The sequence below is a fragment of the Lagenorhynchus albirostris genome, chromosome 5 (assembly GCF_949774975.1).
Source record: "Lagenorhynchus albirostris chromosome 5, mLagAlb1.1, whole genome shotgun sequence".
In the NCBI taxonomy this organism is placed as follows: domain Eukaryota; kingdom Metazoa; phylum Chordata; class Mammalia; order Artiodactyla; family Delphinidae; genus Lagenorhynchus; species Lagenorhynchus albirostris.
In genome coordinates, this window is record NC_083099.1 from 78597345 (window position 1) to 78622449 (window position 25105).

At 35.9% G+C, this 25105-nt stretch overlaps 1 protein-coding gene across 1 annotated transcript in view; it reads left to right on the top strand.

The window, feature by feature from the left end:
* The window catches only part of POLQ (DNA polymerase theta), a 113995-nt gene extending 89423 nt beyond the window's left edge, over positions 1 to 24572 (top strand). The window contains exons 25-30 of the mRNA XM_060149319.1: positions 7272 to 7456; positions 10152 to 10263; positions 15156 to 15280; positions 21338 to 21491; positions 23619 to 23734; positions 24188 to 24572. Of these exons, the coding sequence (XP_060005302.1) occupies positions 7272 to 7456; positions 10152 to 10263; positions 15156 to 15280; positions 21338 to 21491; positions 23619 to 23734; positions 24188 to 24301 (806 nt within the window). The 3' untranslated portion in view covers positions 24302 to 24572. The remainder of the gene's footprint in view (positions 1 to 7271; positions 7457 to 10151; positions 10264 to 15155; positions 15281 to 21337; positions 21492 to 23618; positions 23735 to 24187) is intronic.
* The last annotated feature ends 533 nt before the right edge of the window (positions 24573 to 25105 follow it).

Here is a 25105-nt window from a genome sequence, read left to right on the forward strand (position 1 = left end):
TTCTCCATCTTTCCTCTCTTTGGTGGAGCCTGTTTTTCCCCTTCATGTTGCCAGGTTTGTAACAGTCAGTCATTATTGTCTTCATGATCTGCTCTGTGGGAAACCTCTGTGCTGTTTGCTCAGCATCCTGCTGAAATCATGTAATCCTGGGTCATTGTAAACCTTTTTGCAAAATCCAGTGAATTTTGTTAGTTGTCATCCTCTTTGACTTCTCTATAGCATTTGTCACGCTGTTAACCCTCTCTTTCCTCAATTTCTCTCCCCCCCGACCTCTAAGGGCACAATTTTTTTTTTTTGGTCTCTTTCTAACTTGTTTTGCTCTTTTGTTTCTTCTCCAGTTCTCCCCACTGCTGCTTCCTATTGCAGGGGGTAACCCTCAAGGCTATCTTACTTCTGTCTGACCTTTCCTCAGTACTCGTCATCAAAACATTTGGAAGTCATGATCTATCTCCCAGATCATCCCTATTATTTGTATACATATTTGCTCTTTTTGCCACCTGGCAGCTCTGGGTGAGTGCAGTTAACCAGCTGAATTTATTTGAATTCTGTCAGAAATTTATATTCCAAGGGTGAATTCAGGTCTATGATAGTATAACCCATTTGGCAGTTTTCAGCTTTGCTTTTTAAATATGAACTACCAGCATTTTACCATTGTAACTATATTTAAGTATTCAGTTCTGTGGCATTAAGTACATTCACATTGTGGTGCAGCCATTACCACCATCCATCTCCAGAACTTTTTATCATCCCCACCTGAAACTCTGTACCCATTAAATATAACTGTCCCCCTGGATTCCCACAGCACCTGGCAACCACCATTCTATTTTCTGTCCCTATAAATTTGACCACTCGAGATCATATAATATTTGTACTATTGTGCCTGGCTTATTTCACGTAGCATAATGTCTTCAGGGTTTATTCATGTTGTAGCAATTGTGTCAGAATTTCTTTCTTTTTTAAGGCCAAATAATATTTCATGATATTTATTTATTCTTACCTAAATAATAAAACTGTGTTTAACACAACAATATTTTATACTGATTTTGTTTAAAATTTTAAAATTAATTTAAATTAAATGTATATGGATTTAACCTGAAAATTTCTGCCATTTAAATGTACTGTTTAGTTAACTATCTAAAATAACTATTGATGGGGTTTATCCCAGGAATGCAAGGATTCTTCAATATATGCAAATCAATCAATGTGGTAAACCATATTAACAAATTGAAGGAGAAAAACCATATGATCATCTCAACAGATGCAGAAAAAGCTGTCGACAAAATTCAACACCCATTTATGATAAAAACCCTCCAGAAAGTAGACATAGAGGGAACTTACCTCAACATAATAAAGACCATATATGACAAACCTACAGCCAATATCGTTCTCAGTGATGAAAAACTGAAAGCATTTCCACTAAGATCGGGAACAAGACAAGGTTGTCCACTCTCACCACTATTATTCAACATAGTTTTGGAAGTTTTAGCCACAGCAATCAGAGAAGAAAAAGAAAGAAAAGGAATCCAAATCGGGAAAGAAGATGTAAAGCTGTCACTGTTTGCAGATGACATGATACATAGAATCCTAAAGATGCCACCAGAAAACTACTAGAGCTAATCAATGAATTTGGTAAAGTAGTAGGATACAACGTTAATGCACAGAAATCTCTTGCATTCCTATACACTAATGATGAAAAATCTGGAAGAGAAATTAAGGAAACACTCCCATTTACCACTGCAACAAAAAGAATAAAATATCTAGGAATAAACCTACCTAAGGAGGCAAAAGACCTGTATACAGTAAACTATAAGACACTGATGAAAGAAATTAAAGGTGATACAAATAGATGGAGAGATATACCATGTTCTTGGATTGGAAGAATCAACATTGTCAAAATGACTATACTACCCAAAACAATCTACAGATTCAGTGCAATCCCTATCAAACTACCAATGACATTTTTCACAGAACTAGAACAAAAAATTTCACAATTTGTATGAAAACACAAAAGACCCCAAATAGCCAAAGCAATTTTGAGAAAGAAAAATGGAGCTGGGGGAATCAGGCTCCCAGACTTCAGACTATACTACAAAGCTACAGTAATCAAGACAGTATGGTACTGGCACAAAAACAGAAATATAGATCAATGGAACAGGATAGAAAGCCCAGAGATAAACCCATGCACATATGGTCACCTTATCTTTGATAAAGGAGACAGGAATGTACAGTGGAGAAAGGACAGCCTCTTCAATAAGTGGTGCTGGGAAAACTGGACAGGTACATATAAAAGTATGAGATTAGAACACTCCCTACCACCATACACAAAAATAAGCTCAAAATGGATTAAAGACCTAAATGTAAGGCCAGAAACTATCAAACTCTTAGAGGAAAACATAGGCAGAACACTCTATGACATAAATCACAGCAAGCTCCTTTTTGACCCACCTCCTAGATAAATGGAAATAAAAATAAACAAATGGGACCTAATAAAGATTAAAAGCTTTTGCACAGCAAAGGAAAGCATAAAGAAGACGAAAAGACAACCCTCAGAATGGGAGGAAATTGCAAATGAAGCAGCTGACGACGGATTAATCTCCAAAATTTACAAGCAGCTCATGTAGCTCAATATCAAAAAAAATAAACAACCCAATCCAAAAATGAGCAGAAGACCTAAATAGACATTTTTCCAAAGAAGATATGCAGATTGCCAACAAACACATGAAAGGATGCTCAATATCATTAATCATTAGAGAAATGCAAATCAAAACTACAATGAGGTATCACCTCACACTGGTCAGAATGGCCATCATCAAGAAATCTACAAACAATAAATGCTGGAGAAAAGGTAACCCTCTTGCACTGTTGGTGGGATTGTAAACTGATACAACCACTATGGAGAACAGTATGGAGGTTCCTTAAAAAACTACAAATAGAACTACCATATGACCCAGCAATCCCACTACTGGGCATATACCCTGAGAAAACCATAATTCAAAAAGAGTCATGTACCACAATGTTCACTGCAGCTCTATTTACAGTAGCCAGGACATGGAAGCAACCTAAGTGTCCATCGACAGATGAATGGATAAAGAAGATGTGGCACATATATACAATGGAATATTATTCAGCCATAAAAAGAAATGAAATTGAGTTATTTGTAGTGAGGTGGATGGACTTAGAGTTTGTCATACAGAGTGAAGTAAGTCAGAAAGAGAAAAACAAATACCGTATGCTAACACATTTATATGGAATCTAAAAAAAAAAGGTTCTGATGAACCTAGGGGCAGGACAGGAATAAAGATGCAAACATAGAGAATAGACTTGAGGACACGGGGAAGGGGAAGTGTAAGCTGGGATGAAGTGAGAGAGTGTCATGGACTTATATATACTACTAAATGTAAGATATGGGACTATATGTATTTGTATAGCTGATTCACTTTGTTATAAAGGAGAAATTAACACACCATTGTAAAGCAATTATACTCCAATAAAGATGTTAAAAAAATAAAATAATTCTTGATATATGGTTGGATTTAAGTCTATTGTCTTGTCATTTGTATTTTGTTCTATCTGTTCTTTATTCTTTTTTAAAAACTGTAAGTGACTATTTTTGTTATTGTTTTATTTCCTCTTTTTTTTTTTTTTTTTTTTGCGGTATGCGGGCCTCTCACTGCTGTGGCCTCTCCCGTTGCAGAGCACAGACTCCGGATGCGCAGGTTCAGTGGCCATGGCTCACGGGCCTAGCCGCTCCGTGGCATGTGGGATCTTCCCGTACCGCGGCATGAACCCATGTCCCCTGCATTGGCAGGAGGACTCTCAACCACTGCGCCACCAGGGAAGCCCCTCTATTATCTTTTTAACTCTATATCTTAGATACTTCAGAGTTTACAATATGCATCACATCACAGTCTAGCTTCAAATAATTTTATACCACTTCATCCATAACGTAAGGAGTGTTTTTCCATTTCCCATTTTTTGTAATACGTTTAACTTCTATGATTATTATAAACTTTGCTATGTAGTTTTTTTTTTTGCTGTAAACAGTTATGACCTTTCAAAGAAATCAAGAAACAAAAGTGTCTTTTCTGTCTGTTTACTTTTTTACCCTTCCTGGCACTCTTTGTTCTTTGAAGTAGACTCAAGTTTCCATCTGTTATCAATTTTCTTTACCCAGAGTACTTCTTTAAGGTTTTTTTTGTAGTGCAGTTCTACTGACAGTGATTTCTCTTAGCATTTCCATGTCTAAATTTCTCTATTTTATCCTCACTTTTGTAAGATTTTTTTATTTGACATAGATTTATGGGTTTATAGTCCTTCTCTTTTAGCACTTTAAATATATATTTCCATTAGCTTATGGTTTGCATTATTTCTGATGAAAAGTACACCACTATTTTTCTTGCTATTCTTCCAAGCATAATATATTTTTTCCCAGGATGCTTTTTTGATTTTTTAAATTTGTTATTCAGTTTTAGCAATTTGATTTGGGTGTGAGTCTCTGGGTGGTTTTTTATGCTTTACTATTTGGGCTTTTGAGTTTGCTGAATTTCCTGAGTCCACTTAGGTTTTTTTTTCTTTCTTCTTCTTAATCTATGTGCTTATATTTTTCATTAAATTTGGAACATTTTCAACCATTATTTCTTATAATATTTTTGTCCATATTTTGCCCTTTTTTCCTATTACTCCAAATATACATGTGTAATACCACTTAGTATAGTCCCACAGATCACTGAAACTTTTTTTCTTTTCTTCTTTATTCCCCTCTCTTCATTTTTTTAAACTCTGTACTGCAATGGATATTTTCTACTGACTGTTTTAATGTTCACTGATCTTTTTTTCTACAGTGTCTAAATGCTGTTATATCCTTTTAGTGAATTTTGCATTTCAGATATTGTATTTTCAGTTTTAGAATTTTAAGTTTTTGTATAGTTTTCATTACTTTATTGTAATTCACTATTTGTTCCATCATTATTTTTATATGTCTTTAAATTCCTGAACATATTAAAATTCCATCATCTCTGTAATTTCTGAGTCATTTTTCTATTGACTGAATTTTCTCCTGGTCAGAGTTACATTTTCCTGGTTCTTCATATGTCTAGTATTTTTTTTATTGTATGCTGAACATTATGGTTACTACATTGTTAACTCTTTGGATTTTGTAGTCTTCATTTATAGCGTTTTCTTCTGGCAGGCAGTTAATTTACTTTCACATCAGCTTGATCATTTTGAGTCTTTTAAGCTTTGTGAGCAGACATTTAGAGTAGCCTTTACTCTAGGGCTAGATTAACCATCATTGTAAGGTTTGGCCTTACTGCGGTCTCTACTTTGTGCTCAAGTTGTTCAGCAGGATTTCTCCACTCAGTCTGGTCAGAGCTTGAACATCTTTCAACATTCAAGAGTATGTTGTTCAAGTAGTTCAGCTGATAGCTGAACTTTGATAATAGCTATTTCTTTAGTGTTTGTTCTTTGTCTGGTTCTCTGAACTTTCTCCCTGCACAGTTTAGTATTTGGTCAAAAATCCAAAGGGATTACTGTGCATATTTCTGGTGATCCTTTTATGCAAAGTTCCTTTCTCTCCAAATTTCACAAGTTGTAGCAGCCTCAGCAGGCCCAAATTACACTTTCTTCTTCCAGCTCAGAGACCACAGTGCTTTGTTTCACCTCTTTCCCTGCGCTGCCTCCATTCAGAAACTTGAGACAGTTGCATGGCTCCTCTTATCTCCCCTCTCCTTCCCCTTTCTCAGGGATTGTAGTCCTGCATTACCTATTGTCCAACATCTGAAAAATGTTATTTCATATAGTTTGTCCAGTTTTATTTTGTTTAGGGCAGAAAGGCCATAAAAGTTGTGGTCATTTGTTTCAAATCAGTATTTATATATTTTTGAATTGGTTATTCGTTCACATAGTTCAGAAATCAAAATATTTAAAAGGTATATATTGAGAAACTTTGCTTCCTTCCCTGTCCTAGCTACCCTGTTATGTATAACTCTTATAGTTAATTACATATTTGAGTTTCTTATATATCCTTCCAGTATTTCTTTATACAGATACAAGCAAATATGAATATGTACTATTTTCTTCCTCTGTTCTTACACAAGCATAAGCATTCTGTATACACTGTTGTTTGCTTTGTTTTTTTGTTTAATATTTTTATGCTGAAGACTTGTGATTATCAGTAAAGAAATTTGAACGTAAGCCAGTTTAATTTGTATGCAGATAATCTTTGCAGCAGCCTGTGGGCTTGTTTACTGAGTCACAGAGTTAAAAGCCTGTTTAATTTTGATGGATATTGTCAAATTGCCATCTAATGGGACACAGTTACCATTTACTTCCAGGTAACAATGTATGAGTGTTTTCTTTCTCCACAGCCTTGCCACAGAATGTGCCATCCAACCTCTGGATTTTTACAAGTAGAAAAGAATTGTTTCTTGTTATAGAGTTAATTTGCATTTCTTTTATTGTGAATGAAGTTAAGCATTCTTTAATAGGTTTAAGATTCTTTTGTTTTTATTAGTTCTGTGAATTGCTTGTTTATATTTTGTTCTTGATTTATAGCACCTCTTTTATACAGTATAGCAGTGAGTCCTTTGTGATATCAGTTGCAAATATTTTTCTACTTTTTCTTTAACTATGCTTTTGCTTGTTCTATTTTGTTTTTGCCATGCTTATCCAGTCATTCCTAGTCCATAGATAAATTATTTGAATCCTCTTAATTATTTGAATACTCTTTTTCACATACAGGCCACTTGACCTTTTTTTGTTGAGCAAGTTTATTTTCAAAGCAGAGCACACATTTCTCTCCATACCCCTTAAAATGTCAGCACACATTAGAAACCAGTTTCTTGATTCACTCATTCATTCATTCCTTCAACAACCATTTGTTAAGGACCTATTAGGTACCAGGAATTGTGCATTTCTGTAGAATGCAAAGGAAGATTATCTCCTATCCCTAATGGCTCAGTGTTACGTGGGAGAGGCATGAAAGAACCATTTTAGATTATGTATCAGGAAAGCACTACCACAGTGGTTAACGGGCAGAGGTCAAGGGTGGCTTTACATATATTACATATCCTTGAAAGCTAAGCAAAAAATTTTTATATGTTACAGAGCTGAATTGCATCATATTAAGAGCAAGGTTTTAGCTTTTTTTGATTTGAGCTTTTTTACATGATCTCACGGTTGTATGTTGGAACTAAATTTCTGTCATCCTGCTCAGTGTTATAAAACTTAGTTTTGTCTTTGTACCGACTTTTCTAAAATCATTTCTGTTTCAGGTGGTTTAATATTAGCTGCTGATTACTCTCAACTTGAGCTGAGGATCTTAGCTCATTTATCCCACGATCATCGTCTCATTCAAGTACTAAACACTGGAGCTGATGTTTTCAGGAGTATTGCAGCTGAATGGAAGATGATTGAGCCAGAGTCTGTTGGGGATGATCTGAGGCAACAAGCAAAACAGGTGGTCTTTACTGAACATGTTTAACATAAATGAGGAGAATTTTTATGATTTAAAAAAAATTTTTTTAACTATCTCAATCATTTGTGGTTGAGGAGTGATTTCTCCCTCTTTGGATTTTTCACAACATTCACCTGAGCCTGTCTCATGGTATTCATATTTTCCTTTGTAGAGTCAATAGAAAGAATCAGGTAGAGTTAGTCCGAGCCTACTTAGTTCTGGGAAATCTATATGCATTAGTGGTAGATATTGTGGTGGTGGTGGTAGATATTGTGTGTGTGTGTGTGTGTGTGTGTGTGTGTGTGTGTGTGTATTTTTAAAATCTCTTTCTAGTCTGTAAGCACACAAATATTTATCTTTTTATATTGACACGCATTGAGCCATGGTGCCTTTTATAGAAGGATGCTCTCTGAATGTTTGTTGAAAAATAAATATTGCTGAGCTGCGGATTATAATCAGTAACTATTAGCTTTTTAGTTATTTTAAGATTTATTTATTATTATTTTTTAAAATAGATTTTATTTATTTCTTTTTGGCTGTGTTGGGTCTTTGTTGCTGCTCACGGGCTTTCTCTAGTTGCAGTGAGCGGGGGCTACTCTGTTGCGGTGCACGGACTTCTCATTGCAGAGGCTTCTCTTGTTGCGGAGCACGGGCTCTAGGCACGCAGGCTTCAGTAGTTGTGGCACACTGGCTCTGTAGTTGTGGCTCACGGGCTCTAGAGCACAGGCTCGGTAGTTGTGGCGCACGGGCTTAGTTGCTCCGCGGCATGTGGGATCTTCACAGACCAGTGATCGAATCCGTGTCCCCTGTATTGGCAGGCAGATTCTTAACCACTGTGCCACCAGGGAAACCCAGCTTTTTAGTTTTTTGAGGCCATTAGTTAGCTAATCTGCCTGTAAAACTTCATACTGCCCTTGGACTTTTCACATGGGCCCATATTAGTTCCTACTCCTGGATGACTGTTGGGCACAGGGAAAATCAAATGCCACATTCACACTGCTCCCTGGCCTAGATTAACAACTGATACTTGTTTATCACATGACCTGTGGGAAATCTGATGCCCTTTTCAAGAGAGCAGGATTGTTGGCTGAGGTAAAGGCACACCACCTCTAAGATCCTGCTTTACTAGTTTTACATTTGCACTTCTTATTACTCACAGCTGTGATTCTTGACTGGCTCATTAGGCATGAAACACTTCCTCTCACCACTGCCTGTTTAGCACCAACACTTGTTTCTTCCACTATTAGAAAGCCAGTTTTGTCTTCTCTATTTAATCCTCTCAGATTAAATCCTGCATTTAGCAAGAATCAAACCCTAAGTTAAATAGGTAATATTCCAATATTTAATCCTCGTAGTAAGTACACGAAATAGGTTTTATTATTATTATTCCCATTTTACATAGGAGGAAACCAAGGCACAGAAAGTTAGTAGTTTGCTTAAGGTCATATAGCTATAAGTGGTGGAGCCAGGATAAGTTCAGAATGACAGAACTTAGACATTCTGACTCCATAATCTAAACATTTATATACTGATGATAGCTGCCTCTATTTAATAAGTTCTTGCATGATTTAATAGGGTTTATGATATACCAGTTTTTTTTTCTTGAATCGTCATGCACTGAACCATCTAATCTAGATCTCAGTCTTGCTGAGGTATCAGTTAGCACTAAGTAATATCTGAATTAAGAAAAAAAAGTGTAAAAAGACCTAAAAGGAAAAGAAAACAGGAGTGAAAAAACTCCCTCTCAATGTAATTAAAAAAAAATATTTTGGGAAGTATTTTGGATTTTGATAATCAATTTTTGCAAGTTATCTTTTTAAATTTTATTTAACAATATTTATATGATCTTGCTTTATGTCAGGTGGTATCCTACACACACACACACACACACACACACACACACACACACACACACATATATAAAATAACTCATCTAATCCTAACAAACTCATGATGTAGGTATTACTGTCCTCATTTTATAGTTGAAGAAACTGAGATACAAGGTAGATTGTGCAAGATAATACCTCTTGTAAATGGTGGAACTAGGATTTGAACCCAGGCAATACTTATTAATAAATCAGTTTCTTTATTGACCTATTTAGACCATTTTCCTCCACTACTCCCAAAATTTTCTCAAAAGTTTGTCTTTAACCCAAATGAATTCTGCAATTGTGGGATTTCAGGTGGCTGTGAGATGAAGAGGATATTTATTTCCAATGACGTCCTCCCTATTATGAAGCCATGTAGTCTACTCTTCCTGCTTTTTTAGTGCTATTCAAAGGTGAGGAGAGGAATGTTTGTAATGCTTCTCTTTCCTGACTCCTAGGCACTTCTTTAAGCAGCAGTTAATGAAGTATTATGAGGAGTAGAAAGCTTCTCTGAAGAGTTCTGGATAAATGACAGTCAGAAATATTTCCTTTTAAACAACTAGGGTTATTTTCTTCACCCACTCATATTCATTCATATTCTGCCCCTTCTTCTCTTTCTCTCCACACCTCAAAAAGTATTGCTAAAAGGCAGTAAAGGCGCTCACTGGATATCAGCTTCTATGGATCTAACCCACCAAGGCAAATCTAATCATTTCTTTGACTCACTATGAAAAGTTTACCAAATCTCAATCCTAATGAACTTTTTATGTTTGCATTTTATGTAGTTATGACCTATAATTTACTTACTGTGTGTGATGAGTCCCTTTCAGATTTGCTATGGAATCATTTATGGAATGGGAGCTAAATCTTTGGGAGAGCAGATGGGTATTAAAGAAAATGATGCTGCTTTTTACATTGACTCCTTCAAATCCAGATATACCGGTAAGGAAGCATTGAATGTTAATTATCTTCTAGATACTATTCTTCTCAACTCTCTTTCCATATTATATTTTTAAAAATTTGTGTTACAGAATTTTCTATTAACAGAAGTTTTCATCAAGCACTGTTGATTAAATAACATCAACCTTACTTAGAGATGTGCTTTTTTCATAAAAGTAGGGACAGAAATGGAATAGCAAAATGAAGTTGATGTATATGCTACTGTGTCGTTGTGAAAATCTTATAAAATCTAGGAATTGTCCTGTGCTTTAGGTTTACATAGCTTTATCTTGAAACAGTAAACCATTGAGTAAATGTACCAGAAACTGTGAGAGAAAAATTGCTTTTATAGAGCAGTTTGAATATCACCATTTTAAATTCTCTCTTCTTTCGGCAGTTTATTGAGGTAATTTGCACACAATAAAATTCACCTTTTTTAGTTGTATAGTTCTATGAATTTTGACAAATGCACGCAATCATACTGTCTACATTACAGCTGAGGTATGGAACCATCACCTCATCATCTCAGAGAGTTCCTTTATGCCCCTTTGTAATCTACCCTGTCCCCAGTCCCCAAAAAGAAAAACTTTTATTCACACATGACATGATCTTGTACATAGAAAATCACATGAATTCAACAAAAACAACTACTAGAACAAATAACTAAATTTGGCACAGGTTCCCACCATACAAGGTCAGTTTGTAAAAATCAGTTGTATTTTTTTTTTTTCCTTTTTTTGGCCATGCCAGCATGGCATGTGGGATCATAGTTCCCGACCAGGGATTAAACCCATGCCCCCTGCAATGGAAATGCGGTGTCTTAACCACTGGACCACTAGGGAAGTCCCTGAATCAGTTGTATTTTTATATACTAGCAATAAACAATTAGTGAATGAAGTAAAAATAAAACCATTTACAATAACATCAAAAAACATGAAATACTTGGGATAAATTTAACAGAGTATGTGCAAGACTTTATTGAAAACTCCAAAGCAATCCTGAGGGAAATTGAAGAATACTTAAGTAAATGTGAGGTTTACCATGTTAATTTATTAGAAGACACAATATTGTTATCACGGTTCTCTGTAAATTGTTCTATAGATTCAGTGCATTTCCAATCAAAATATCATTAGACTTTTGTGTCAGATTTGACAAGCTGATTCTAAATTTATATGGAAATTCAAAGGGCCTGGAATAACTAGAATAATTTGGGGGGGAAAGCACAATGTTGATTATTTACACTCCTTGGTTTCAAAATTTATTATAAAGCTACGATAATCAAGATAGGTATAAGGGTAGACGCAGGGAACAATGAAACACAATAGAGCATCAGGAAATAGACCTATACATATATGGTGAATTGATTTTCAACAAAGTTGCCATGGTAATTCAATGGAGGAAAGATGGTCATGTCAACAGTTGGTGCCAGAACAACTGGATACCAGTATGGAAAAAAAAATGAACTTCTACTTTATCTCATACTATATTCAAAAATTAACTTGATATGAACCACAGACCTAAAAGTAAAAACTAGAACTATCAATCTTGCAGAAGAAAAGGGAGAGGAGCTTTATGACATTGAGGTAGGCAACAATTTCTTAGGTGATAATAACACTGAATTAGTCATAAAAAATATATATTTATAAAAGACACCATTAAGAAAATATAAAGTCAAGCCACAGACTGAGAGGAAATATTTATAGTTCCTATTATCTAACAAAGGACTTGCATCCAGAATATATAAAGAACTCTTACAACTCAATACTAAGAAAGTAAATCATGCAATAAAATAAAGTTCAAAAATTTGAACAGACACTTCACAAAAGAAAATATGTGAATAACTACATCAAGTGTTATCGTCATTTGTTCTCAGGGAAAAGCAAGTTAAAACCACAAAGAGATACCATTATATAAACATTAGAATGCTAAAATTTAAAAACATTGTGTCTCTTTTACATTGCTGATTGGTTGTAAAATGGTACAACCACTTTGGAAGACACTATGGCTCTTTCATATAAAGTAAAACGTACACTTAACTGTATGATTCTGCAATTCTACTATTGGATGGTTGCCCAAGAAAAATGAAAACATATGTCCAAAGAAAGGCTTGTATGTGAATGTTATAGCAGTTTTATTCATAACAGCCAAAGACTGGAAGTGTTAAACAACAAAAATCCTAGTGAGTAAATTAAAAAAATTTTTTTCCCAGTTTTATTGAGTTATAATTGACACACAGCACTTTATAAGTTTAAGGTGTACAGCATAATCATTTGACTTACATACATCATGAAATGATTACCACATAGATTTAAAGAGCATCAGTCATCTCATATTGATACAACATTAAAGAAATAGAAAAAAAAGATTTTTTCCTTGTGATGAGAACTCTTAGGATTTGCTCTCTTAACAGTTTTCATATATAACATTCAACAGTGTTAATTAGCTTTATCGTGTTGTACATTTCATTCCTAGTACTTATTTATCTTATAACTGGAAGTTTGTACCTTTTGACCACCATCACCCATTCCCTCTCCTCCCACTCCCCACCTCTGGTAGCCACAAATCTAATCTCTTTTTCTATGAGTTTGTTTTTGAAGTATATTTGAACTACAAACTATGTTAATTCCTGGTATACAACACAGTGATTTGATATTTCTATACATTTCAAAATGATCACCATGGTAAGTCTAGTTGTCATCTGTCACCATACAAAGATATTACATAGTTATTGACTATATTCCCCACACTGTACATTTCATACTTGTGACTCATGTGTTTTGTAACTGAAAGTTTGTGCCTCTTAGTCTCCCTCACCTATTTTTCTCCTCCCCCCAACTCCCTCCCCTCTGGCAACCATCTGTTCGTTCTCTGTATCTATTACTCCATTTCTTTATCAACTGAGTAAATTTATTAAAGATCAAATTGGCTTTATTCAATGATTCATGAATCGGGCAACATCCCATCTAGCACTAGAAAGGAGCTCCACCGAACTGTAGAAGAGAAAAGTTTTTTAAAGGCAGAAAGGGGGTAGGTGGATAAAGGAAATATTAGCAAAGAATGCATTGTTTCAGGCAAGGTCACTCTCCTAAGGGGATTGGAAGGGCCTATTGGGCAGATAACCTCACTAGTGCTGACCATGTAATACCAGGTTGACTGGTTAAAGGTTACATTCCTGGGGGTGTTGAGGCTGCAATTTGGTTAGGTAGTAAGTCTTAGTTTGCTAACATAGGGTTTAGCACAAGTGACTCCATTTTGGCCCTGCTGTCTCCTTTTTAACAGGAACAAATATCTGTCAACAGGATTATGGATAAACAGATTTTGGTATATCTCTTCAATGGAATGCTACTTAGCAAGAGAAGGCAGACACAAGTGAGAACATACAGTGTAATTTATGAAATTCAAGAACATGAAAAAGATACAGTGTAATAAAGTAGATCCATTAGTGTTTGAGGCTGATAATGGGGAGCTGACTGTGAAGGTGATTAAAATGTTTTGTATCTTGTAGTGGTTGTTGGAGGGGTGCATATGTTTGTTAAAATGCATCAAACTGTTCACCGGAAGTGGGTGCCTTTTATTGTATGTAAATTATATCTCAGCTTTGTTTATTGTATGTAAATTATACCTCAGCATTGATTGTTTTTTTAAAGTAGTTCTTGCAATCTCTGAATATTTGAAGCCTTCCTACAGGAGTCAGGTAAGAGAATTCATAGAGGTGTAGTCTCTTAAATCTCATCCTTTTCTTTGCTCTTTACTCAGCAGTATCACAGTAATTCCTGAAGAGAAGATGAGAGCCTGATTGCTTTCTGAAATTCCTATGCTAGTAGTCAGATATCACCAACAGCTGCACTTGGCAGGGTTTCTCCCCTTCCTTTCACCCACAATCTGTGCCAGCCACACAATAGAAATCCTCAAATGAGGGGTTTTAATTGGGAGGCATTAGTGTTTATTACTTAGGATGAGCAGAGCTGTGAGAAAGCAGAAATTGCACAAAAGAATAAAGATAGATTAGCAGTCTCTGTACTTAAATGTGTTTTAAAGAGTATAGAAAAAGAATGTTCCAGGAGAGAAGAACCTCTCTAGCTCAGAGACAGGAATGGGCAGTGAAGAGACTGGCCCATCTGAAGCAAAGAGTTCATCCTGGAGAGTCATAAGACCTAATAACGGACCTATATAGCAAAGGATGAATGCTGGTATAGGGAATGTGAATGTGTTTGAGTAATATACTATATGTAGTCTTTTTGAATTTTAAGAAGTGAGTTGTTTAAGTTTCTAATAAAATATTACAACTTCATGCATTAGTTTCAGTTAGGTCCTATTTGAATCATAGCATAGATGGTAACAAGGAGCTGTTGGAATGTATTAAGCCTGGTAAAGATAAGCTCAAAGAGTAAAAGAGGGTTAGTGTGAGCAAAGAACAGAACCCTGTGAAAAGTAGCATGGAGTAGTCTTAAGGTCCTGTAATAAAACCATCTAGGTTTTAGTACCTGCTCTGTTGTTCTAGAGTTTAGTTTTGTATTTTTTGTTGTTGGTGGTTGAAAAACAGAGATTATGTCATTTCTAAAGTCCCTTTTGTTTCTACCTTTCATAGCTATATGAGGTGATGAGTGTTAATTAAATTTATTGTGGTAATTTCACAATATATGTATATGTGCTGCCTAAGCGAGCACTATTTCACAATATATGTAAAGCAAACTGTCATGCTGTACAGTGATGTGTATAAGTTATTTCTCAATAAAACTGGAAGAAAAAGTGAATGAAAGTTTATATGCAAAATTTTGATGATGTGATATTAATGTTAATCATGGTGAAGTTTTGGTATATTTCACTATATTGAAACTAGTGAGTGAGATTAAGGATGGACATTGATTGTAATTATTTCTTCATTTTCTTTGTAGGGATTAATCATTTCATGAGAGAGACAGTGAAGAATTGTAAAAGAGATGGATTTGTTCAGACCATTTTGGGAAGGCATAGATATTTACCAGGAATCAAAGACAACAACCCTTATCACAAAGCTCACGTATGTTGAAATTTCTCTGGATTTTTAACTTAAATTTTTAACTTTAATGACATGTACTTTTTCAACAAAGACTGAACCCTGCTATTGTCCCTTTTAGAGATCACTAGCATATTAATTGGATCTTCTATTTTATTAAGGACTTCTGAAGTGATGGTACATGCCAGTATTTGCTGAACACAGTCTCTATAGGAGACTAATGTAAATATGAGTTCACTTAGTAATATTTCAGTTAAAGATGTTCTGTTTTAGTAAGCCAATTATTTATTAGCTTTGGTAATAAGTTATATATAAACTTAATTCTTACATTTGCTAATTGTTCTTTGTTTCAGATATCTATACTAATTTGTCATATTACACCAGATTGCATTGTCTTCAGAGATTAGCCAGTCATTGAATTGCGGTATTTTTTGGTTCATTCCTTTTGTTTATTTATTTTAAAAGCACTGGCTCATCAGAGGTTGTTATTAGGATACCCAAAATATTAAAGAAGATATTAAAATGATATTTAATATCATTCAAAAGATGTATTGATGGTATTTACTCAAATTATGGTTGAAATCTCTTTCTGAAATCATTGGGATCCATAAAAGTGTATCTGTACACTTTTTGTGTATCTGAGCATTTAAATTTCTGTTATAGTCCAAACCTTCCTATTTTAACTGGTTGTATTTTGCCCTTACCTCATACTTTTGTGTGTCAGTGCCCACTACACATTGTATGTAATGAAAATATCCAGCCCCCAAATTGCTAAACTACTGTCTTGAGCTAGAATCTCTCAGAGCAATAATGCTCTTAGGGACCATGGAGGAGTAGTTGGGGTTTTGTTACTTCTTCACTCTCTCGCCTCCCATATATCCACATACAGATGTCAGATATTTATCAGCCTTTTACCATATCTCCAAGTGAAGTAGGCACTGTAGTTGTTGCACTAGGAAAAGTAAGTCTTAAAATGTATTGGAAGAGATAAAGCAAACTAAAAAAATATAAAAGTAGCATGTATACTCAGTTATTTAGGCTTCTAGAGGAGATAGGACTTAAACAGATTCTTGAAGACTATTTAAAATTTAATTGATGGCATGAGAAAAAGATAATCACAAGTGACCAAGAGTTTGAGTAAGGATTGGCTAGAAGCCAATCTGATAGGAGTGGAAAGTTTGAGTTGTCACTTAGGAATAGATAATTTTCTGCTGGTCAGATGGAATCAGCTATTGGGGAAGGCTTTTAATGGCAGGCTGAGAAATTTGGGCTTGATCTAATAGGGATTGATTATGTTTTTTGGTATTTACACAATGAAAAATGGAGGATAGAATGATTAATGTTAATGAACCATATAATTTTTTAAAAACTAATATTTTTGAAGTTAAAACTGTGAGAATAAGACTTTTTATACCAAATCCTTAGGAGTCAGAGTTCTAATTGATTCATTATGTTGTTGCTGAGGGAAAAAAAAAAAAATTGCACCCCTCTGAATCAGATATGGAGTAAATATAGCCAGATTTATTGTTTGGTTTTCATTTAGTTTGGTTTTACATTTTATTTCAACTTTTACTGTACTGAAAAATATACATAGAGAAAGCACAAGAAACAAATTTAAATTTCAGTAAATTATCATAGAGCTATACCTATGTAACTACCATACAAACCAAAATACAGAATATTGTCAGCACCCCAGAAGCTCCCCTCATGCCTCTTCCTAATCACCATACACTGCCTTCCCAGAAATAACCACTATAACCTCTAACCCTATGGTTTTGTTTTGACCTCTCTGTATATCATATATATGTATTCTGTGTTTAGCTTCTGTCACTCAAAATTACATTAGGCAAGTCATTTATGTTGTTTCATGTTGGGGTAGGTATATGGCTCTGTTATATGAATATACCACAATTTATCCATTTTTCTGTTGATGGGTTTCTAGTTTGGAGAATTTTCTATTTGGATGGGTTTCTATTATGGATCTTGATGATTTGATTATTCTTGTTCAAGGTTCCTGGTGCACATATGTTTCTGTTTATGTTTGGTAAAGCGGTAGACATAGAATTGTTCTCATCTTCAATTTCAGTAGATAAAGCAACGTTGTGTTTTATGGTAGTTGTAGCAATTTGTCCTCCCATATAAGTTTGAGTTCTCATTGCTCTGCATCCATGCCAACATTTGCTATTAAGTTAACATAATTTTAGCTTTTCTGGTGGGTGTAAAGTAGTGTCTTGTAGTTTTGCTTTTTCTTGAATACTATGTTTTGATATATGGTAAAGTTTTCCCAACTTGCTTTTTTTCTCTCCCCCAAGATTTGCCTGTTCTTGGGTTCTCTGCATTTCCATATAAATTGTAGAAGCAGCTTGTGAATTTCCACACAAACACAAAATCCTGTTGGGATTTTTTAATTGCAGTTGCCTTGAGTTCATAGATCAAGATGGGATTAATGACATATTTATAAATTTGAGTTTTCCAGTCGATAAACATGTTATATATGTCCATTTATTTAGGTCTTTAGGTCTTTTAAAATTCTCTCACTATTGATGTATAGTTTTGGGGAAGAGATCTTACAAGGTTTTTATTAAATTTATAGCTAGATATTGGAAAAGTTTCATGCTGTTGTGAATGGCATCTTTTTTAATTTTTAATTATTTTCCTTCCCTTTTTACATTTTCTAACCCTTTACTACTGGTATAGAAAGATAATTGCCTTTATTCTTTTGTCTAGAAACCTTGCAAATATTACTTACTAATTACAAAATTTTATCTGTAGATACTTTTAGGTATTCTATCTACACAGTTATTATCTGGAAAAAAAAGTAGTTTTATAACTGTCTTTCTGAGTCTTATTCTTTGTTTTTTTTTTTACTTTTGCTTGACTTACTAGCTAGGACAGTGTTGAACAGAGTTAGTGATAGTGAGTATCTTTGCCACTTTTCAGGTCTCAGAGGGAAATTTTAAACATTTTACCAATAAGTAGAACTTTCCTTTAGGTTTTTAATAGTGTCTGTGTCAGAAAAAGTAAGCTCCCTTAAACATGTGCTTGTAGGCTGCAGAGTCTCCATCACAACTACTCAAGCCTGCTGTTCTAGTGCAGATGCAGCCATAGACCCTACATAAATGAGTGAGTGTGGCTGTGTTCCAGTAGAGCTGTATTTACAGAAACAAGAGATGGGCCAGACTTGGCCTGTAGGCTTTAGTTTGCCCATCCCTGGTCTGTTTCTTCTTTAAATGCAGTCTGCCTTTTTTCTCTAGGTTGCTTTTAATACAGTATTTTTCTTTCCTTGTGGTTTCCAACAGATTTTCTGTGATGTGCTTAAGTTTGTGGGTTTGTTTTTTTTTGTGGTACGCGGGCCTCTCTCACTGCTGCGGCCTCTCCCGTTGTGGAGTGCAGGCTCCGGACACGCAGGCTCAGCGGCCATGGCTCACGGGCCCAGCTGCTCCGCGGCACGTGGGATCTTCCCGGACCGGGGCATGAACCCGTGTCCCCTGCATCGGCAGGCGGACTCTCAACCACTGCGCCACCAGGGAAGCCCCTGTGGGTTTTTTTTTTTAACTTCATGTGCCTGTGTGTGTGTGTGTGTGTGTGTGTTTAACTGATCTGTTTTTGAGGGTGTTAGGACTTCTTGAATCGGCACCGTGAGATCTTTTGTTGATTTTGGAAAATTCTTAGTCATTTCTTCTTCAGTCATTGCTTCATCAAAATCTCTTCTCTCTTTCTGGAACTTCTATTATAAATTTTAAAAACTTTTCTCTTTAATTCCTCATTTTTCGTATCCTCTGTTCCATGTTTATATTTCTTCATGCTTAATTCTGGATATTTTCTTCTAACTTATCTTTCAGTTGGCTGATTTGCTCTTCAATTTGCTGTCGAGCAACTATTGAGCTTTTAGGTTCTAAATGATATAGAACTTTTCCAGCACCCCAGAAGGCCTTTTTATCTTCTCTCCAAGTTGATACTATCTCCCCACTGCACACATACACCAAACTATAGGGAAAGCACTGTTTAAATGCTTTAAGTTCTGTTGTTTTAATTTTTTTGGTTATAGAGTTTCTATTTGGTTCTTAATGGTATTTTGTTCTCTGCCGAAATATTCAATTTTGTCTTTTATTTTCTTGATAACATGATCATTTTATAGTCTAATAGGTTTGATACTAGTCTGTAGTCAAATATGGCTCATACTTGAATCCCTGTAGTCTGTTCCTATTGCCTTTTGTTTTTCTTAGTTTTCTATAAAAACAGTTGTATTATCTTACCTCCTTACCAGGCCTCCTACTTATTGGGCTGTGAACCCAAATATTTCAAGACTATCAAGTTCTGCTCAGCTTCTTAGCCTGTCAGCTGCCTCTTCTGGAATCTGTTGATTTCCCTGGGAGAAAGGATGGCCTCCAATGCCAGGATCACCTCCTTGGTTTCCTTTCTCTCCCAGTTCTCTAGGTTCTATAATTCTTCACTTCCCTTTTCCTGTCTGATTCATTCAAAGAGGCATTTTCTGACCACCTTTTTCTGGTTATCAGTGGAAGGGTTAGTCCTAATGGCATAATCTCCTATTACCAGAAACCTGTATATTTTTATGTATATGAAAACACTCTAGTGATGAGAAGGGACTAAGATTGTGGGACACAAAGCTGAGACTGCCAAGTTTTCTTATTTTGGAATAGAATCAGGGAAGTACAGTATCATGAGAATGAATTATATATTTTAGTTATATTTGTTGTGTCACAGTAAAAACAACTCCCGTATTTCAGTGACTTATAATAAGAATATTTATTTTTAATTCATAGTATAGTTTGGCTCTGGGTTGACTCTGCCTCTGCTCTGTATTTTCTTCATTCTAAAATTCAGAATAAAGAAAAGTACCTACCTGGGATAAGCCCTTTTTTGTGACAGTGTTAGATAGCTTTTAAAACTCCTTGCATGTGCTGTATGTCAGTTTTACTCACATTTTATTGGCCAAAACAAGTCAAGGCCATTCTTTTAGAGTGAAAAACACTTTGAATTACATGACAATGGGTGGGGGCCATGGGACTTCACAGAGAAAGGCAGCAAGTAATAGCAACAATAACATAATCCACTGCACAGAGGCATATAGTTTCAAGAACAGGAGCAGTCAGAACTTTGAAATTCAGTCACTCTTTAAACAATGACAACTGAATGAGTTTAGAATGGATTCATCAGCATTTGACAAAACAATAGTTAAAAAGTCTGTCTCTTTACCAGTATGTAATATACTAGGAGTTGGATGTAGCCCGTGACAGGGAACTAGAGAACACCTCTCAGGTTACAGTTACATAGATCCCTCCAGTGAGTAGACCCTTCCCATTTTCTGAGCCCTTTTGCAACAACAGGAGTGATATTCATGGATAGATTACATCTTGGATATTAACCTAGACCCCTATTCCTACTGCCCCAGGATGTTCACTTTTAGCAGCTGTGGTTGCCTGCCAAGAAGCTCATGGCAGCAATAGTTTCAGGGAAGTTCTAATTTAATACCTGGGGATCTAGGATCTGCATTTTCACCAGCAGCTAACGATTAGGCCCAATAGCCCATAAAAAGCTCTGATTCATACCAGAGGGCTGCAGACTTGCTGTGGCCAAACTCTACATAGGACTGAGAGGCCACTGATATGGGGGATGTGCTTGAAACATTCCAACCCACATCACAAAGAATGGTATTCTAATTATATCTATTTAGTGTTAAGAGGAATTGTATTTTGAGGAATGGATCCTTTAAAGTGAAGTTTAGAATACTGATACTATATTTTTAAAAATAATTTTGAGCTTCTAGATACATTTTAAGTGTAATGTAGTTTTTGGTTCCTAACTGTCGAAGATTTCTAAACTGAAGCAATCTGACCTTCTTTTGTTTAGTCTATCCTCATGTGAATGATAGCCCAGGATCTAGAGCCCTGGATCATTCTGGTTGTTATTCTTAAGATACAGCTTATAGTGGATGCCCTGGGTCACATCTCAGTTCCAGATTTCCAGTCTGCACATGTGAACACTAATCTGTGGACGCTAAAGGCAGGTATGAAACAATGCTGGCGTGTCTGATGGAGCATCTGTTGTTGTTTTTCATAGGCTGAGCGTCAGGCTATCAACACAAGAGTCCAAGGTTCGGCAGCTGATATTGTCAAAATAGCCACAGTTAATATTCAGAAGCAATTAGAAACCTTCCACTCAGCCTTCAAATCCCATGGTCATCGGGAGAGTATGCTCCAAAGTGACAGAACAGGTTTGTTCATAAATGAAGCCCTTGCTATAACATGGTGAGATTAATTACATCAGAAAAGAAAGGGGGAAACGATTTATATTTATTTCTCAGCAGTTCTCAAACATTTTGGTTTCATGATGTCTTTACACTCTTAGAAAGGATCCCAAAGAGCTTTTGTTTATGTGTGTTAATTATATCTACTAATATTTACCATATTAGAAATTAAAACTGGGAATTTAAAAACATTTATTAACATTTACAGGTAACAATAATAAACCCATCATGTGTTAACATAAATAACATATTTTTATGAAAATAACTACATATTTTTCAGAACAACAAAAAAATTCGTGATGAGTGGTTTTATTTTTTCTGAAAATCTCTTTAATGTCTGGCTTAAGAGATGACAGTTGGAGTCTCTTATATTTTTCTGCATTCAGTTTGTTGCAATATTACCTGTTCTGTAATCTCTGGAAAATCCTCTGTAGAGGATGATGAATGTCCCAGTTTGTGGGAGACTGATGGTTTCCCAGGATGTGGGACTTTCATTGCTAAAACCAAGATAATTGATCACCTTGTTGTACGCTTATGAAAGAAGGAGACTGAAAAAGGAAAATAACCTTTGGGTGTTATTGGGAAAATAATTTGACTTTGCAGATGCTTTGAAAGAATTTCTGGGATCCTCTTCGATCCTCGTAACACACCTTAAGAAGATGTTGATTTTCCTGTTCATGACTTTCCATGAACACATGCACACATTCACACTCATATTTGTAGAAAGAGGATGTATGGTCAAACTTATTTGGGGAATAACATTGTACTGTGTGCTTTGGAGGATTTAGAAGTAAAAGTTGTCAACCTATGTTTGAATTTTAAATCTGCTAAGGAAAGGAAGATATGATACCTGACTGTGAAATATTTACCTGACTCTTCACAGCAGAATGATGCAGTGTCAAAATGAAGATATAGGTGGTATCACTCTTTAGAGTGAGTGGAAGACAATGTGGGTATGTCACTGAGGATGGCTTGATTGTGTCATGTTGAGTTAAAGGCAGTAGTAGGTCAGTGGGATCAAAGGGAGCTCAGCCTGAGGAAGCAGACCACACAGGGAACAGGAGGATCATGGCATTCTGGGTCAGAAGCCAAGTAACCAAGGGAAATCAAGAGGACAAAGGTATAACGATCAGAAAGCAGAAAAACTAGAGCATCCAGACAGCCAATGATGCAAGATAAGTGGGGCCCAATGGGTCAGATCAGATTTTAGCCAAACTGGCAAACAGATGCACAGCCTTTGCAGCCCTGGTATGGAAGCAACTTGCCATGCCTCATCTGCCTTTGTTCTCTTACCCTGTGAGAGCCACCTCTGAGAAAACTTGGGCTGCAGGTAGTGACAGCTAAAGAACTCTCTCTGAGGGAAGCACCAGATATCGAGGGAGACAGTATTTGTGCTGTCCTGTCCTGAAGAATAAGTATAGGAAATTTGAATGGCAAAAAGGAAGGACTGCTCTGAGAAACGGGCAAACAATGGAAGGCAGATACTCTAAAAGTATTAATGTTGAACCTTATTTTAGTGATCAGAGGGGCATAATCTGTACCACTAGGCCCACTAGTTAGGAAATAGTGACTATAATAACTATATTATAATAACTATAATACAGTGATTTTTTTAAACCATTTTTGGATTCATGAGTTCTTTTGAGAATCTTCTGAAAAGGTATACATCATCTCCACAGAAAAATATACAGACATAGACCCTTTCATATATCTTGAAGGAATCTGTGTATTTTCTGAAGTCCACATTTGGACCCTAGGTTTAGAATTACTTGTCTAGAGTGTGTGGTCCAACTGGGGAATCACCAATTCTACCATGGTGACACTTCTGGCCAGAAAAAGACATCAAGGAGTGTCAATCAACTCCATTTACTGATGTCTTTTTTAGACTCCTCATTTCTGGGAGGAGGTAGGTGGAGATTTGAGTTTACCTGATAGGTGGGCTAGGTGGCAATCAGCAATTAGTTATTTTCTTGATAGCTCCAAATTTTATGTGTTTTAATCTCTTAATTATAATTTCCCAAAATCTCTCAAAAAAAAATACTCCCATAGCACAGTGACATGCTGATCAGTTTTGCTGCTTTTCTCATGGGGTAGGATTGTTACCAAAGAGAAAACTGCAAGGGATGTTCTGTCCCATCAGAGGAGGCTTCTTCATCCTTCAACTCCATGATGAACTCTTATATGAAGTGGCAGAAGAGGATGTTGTTCAGGTATTTTTGCAGTGTTCATATCCATTCTACAGAAAGCTACGACACTGTAAGTCAGGCTAATAAGATGCATGAGATTTCTGGAGCCCTTCCCTAGCCCCAGGATGGCTATAGAAAAGTAGAATCCTTAAGGGTAGAGAAAGAGCTAAGAGTGCTCATCTTTAAACTCATTTTAAAAGAAATTCCTGATGCAGGGATATTTTTGTCTGCGAGAGGTTAGATGAGAATTTGGAGTCTTGCCCTGAGGATTTCAAAGCTCTGAGCATTCTAGTGAACCTGGCAGAGCTTCTGTTTGTCAGTGCAGATTAGTGTGGGATACCTGGCTCTTTTCCAACTTAGAGTTTTAAGCACCATGAGGTAAAGAGCTCCAGTCTGGTTTATCCCCTCAGTGAGTGGGCTGGCAGACAGTTCTTTGACTGGGCAGAGTTTGTTAACCTCTTTTTTTTTGTTTTGTAGGTAGCTCAGATTGTCAAGAATGAAATGGAAAGTGCCGTAAAACTCTCTGTGAAACTGAAAGTGAAAGTGAAAATAGGTGCCAGCTGGGGCGAGCTGAAGGACTTTGATGTGTGATTGTAGGGAAGCCTGGTGTAGGTACAATCACATGGAAAGAATAGAGATTACCCTTTCACCTACTTCATGAAAACAGAAAACCTCAAGTTCTGGTGAACTTACAATAGTAATTTTATAGTGAGAGTTTCAAAACATATATGAGTTTATGTTCTGTAGTATGAAAAACATTTTTGAGGCAAAATATCAAGTTTAATGATTATATTCGCTCTCAAAGAGTATCTATGAAATTGCCTTTTATAGTTTACTGTGGCCCTAAACAGTTTCAGAACACATGCTTGAAATACGTACTTAGCACTTTGGATCTTCATCTGTCTGGTTGAGCATGAAGAAAATGAAACTGCTGTCTCAGGGTCATTTTCATCCCAACCAGGATTCAGACACTGGTGATACAGACCCCTGAAGGAGCCAGAGGCAGATAAGGATTTGGTTTCACATAAACCACCAGGGTTAGGTGTTGTGTGTGATTTTCATCCAGTATCGGTGTAAGACTTTTGAAGTGGTATTTTTAAATAGCACTGGCTAGTAAATTAAGAATTCTGTAAAGTGGTAAGACTTGGTATGGATGTAGTCTAGGAATGGATTTTCGTGAATTGCCATTTCTTCTTCCTTTCCCTCTCCCAATTCATGCAATTAATATATTTCCAATACTTAGGTATTATAAAACAAGCTACGCCTCTTCAAGAGGTATTCTGATCTTAAGATCAGATATTTATACTGCAGTTTAATATAACACTGCCAGAGAAGGAAAACACCCCCTCATCAGTCCCTCAGTACCTTTCTCTGTGGCATGGTGAGAATACTCAC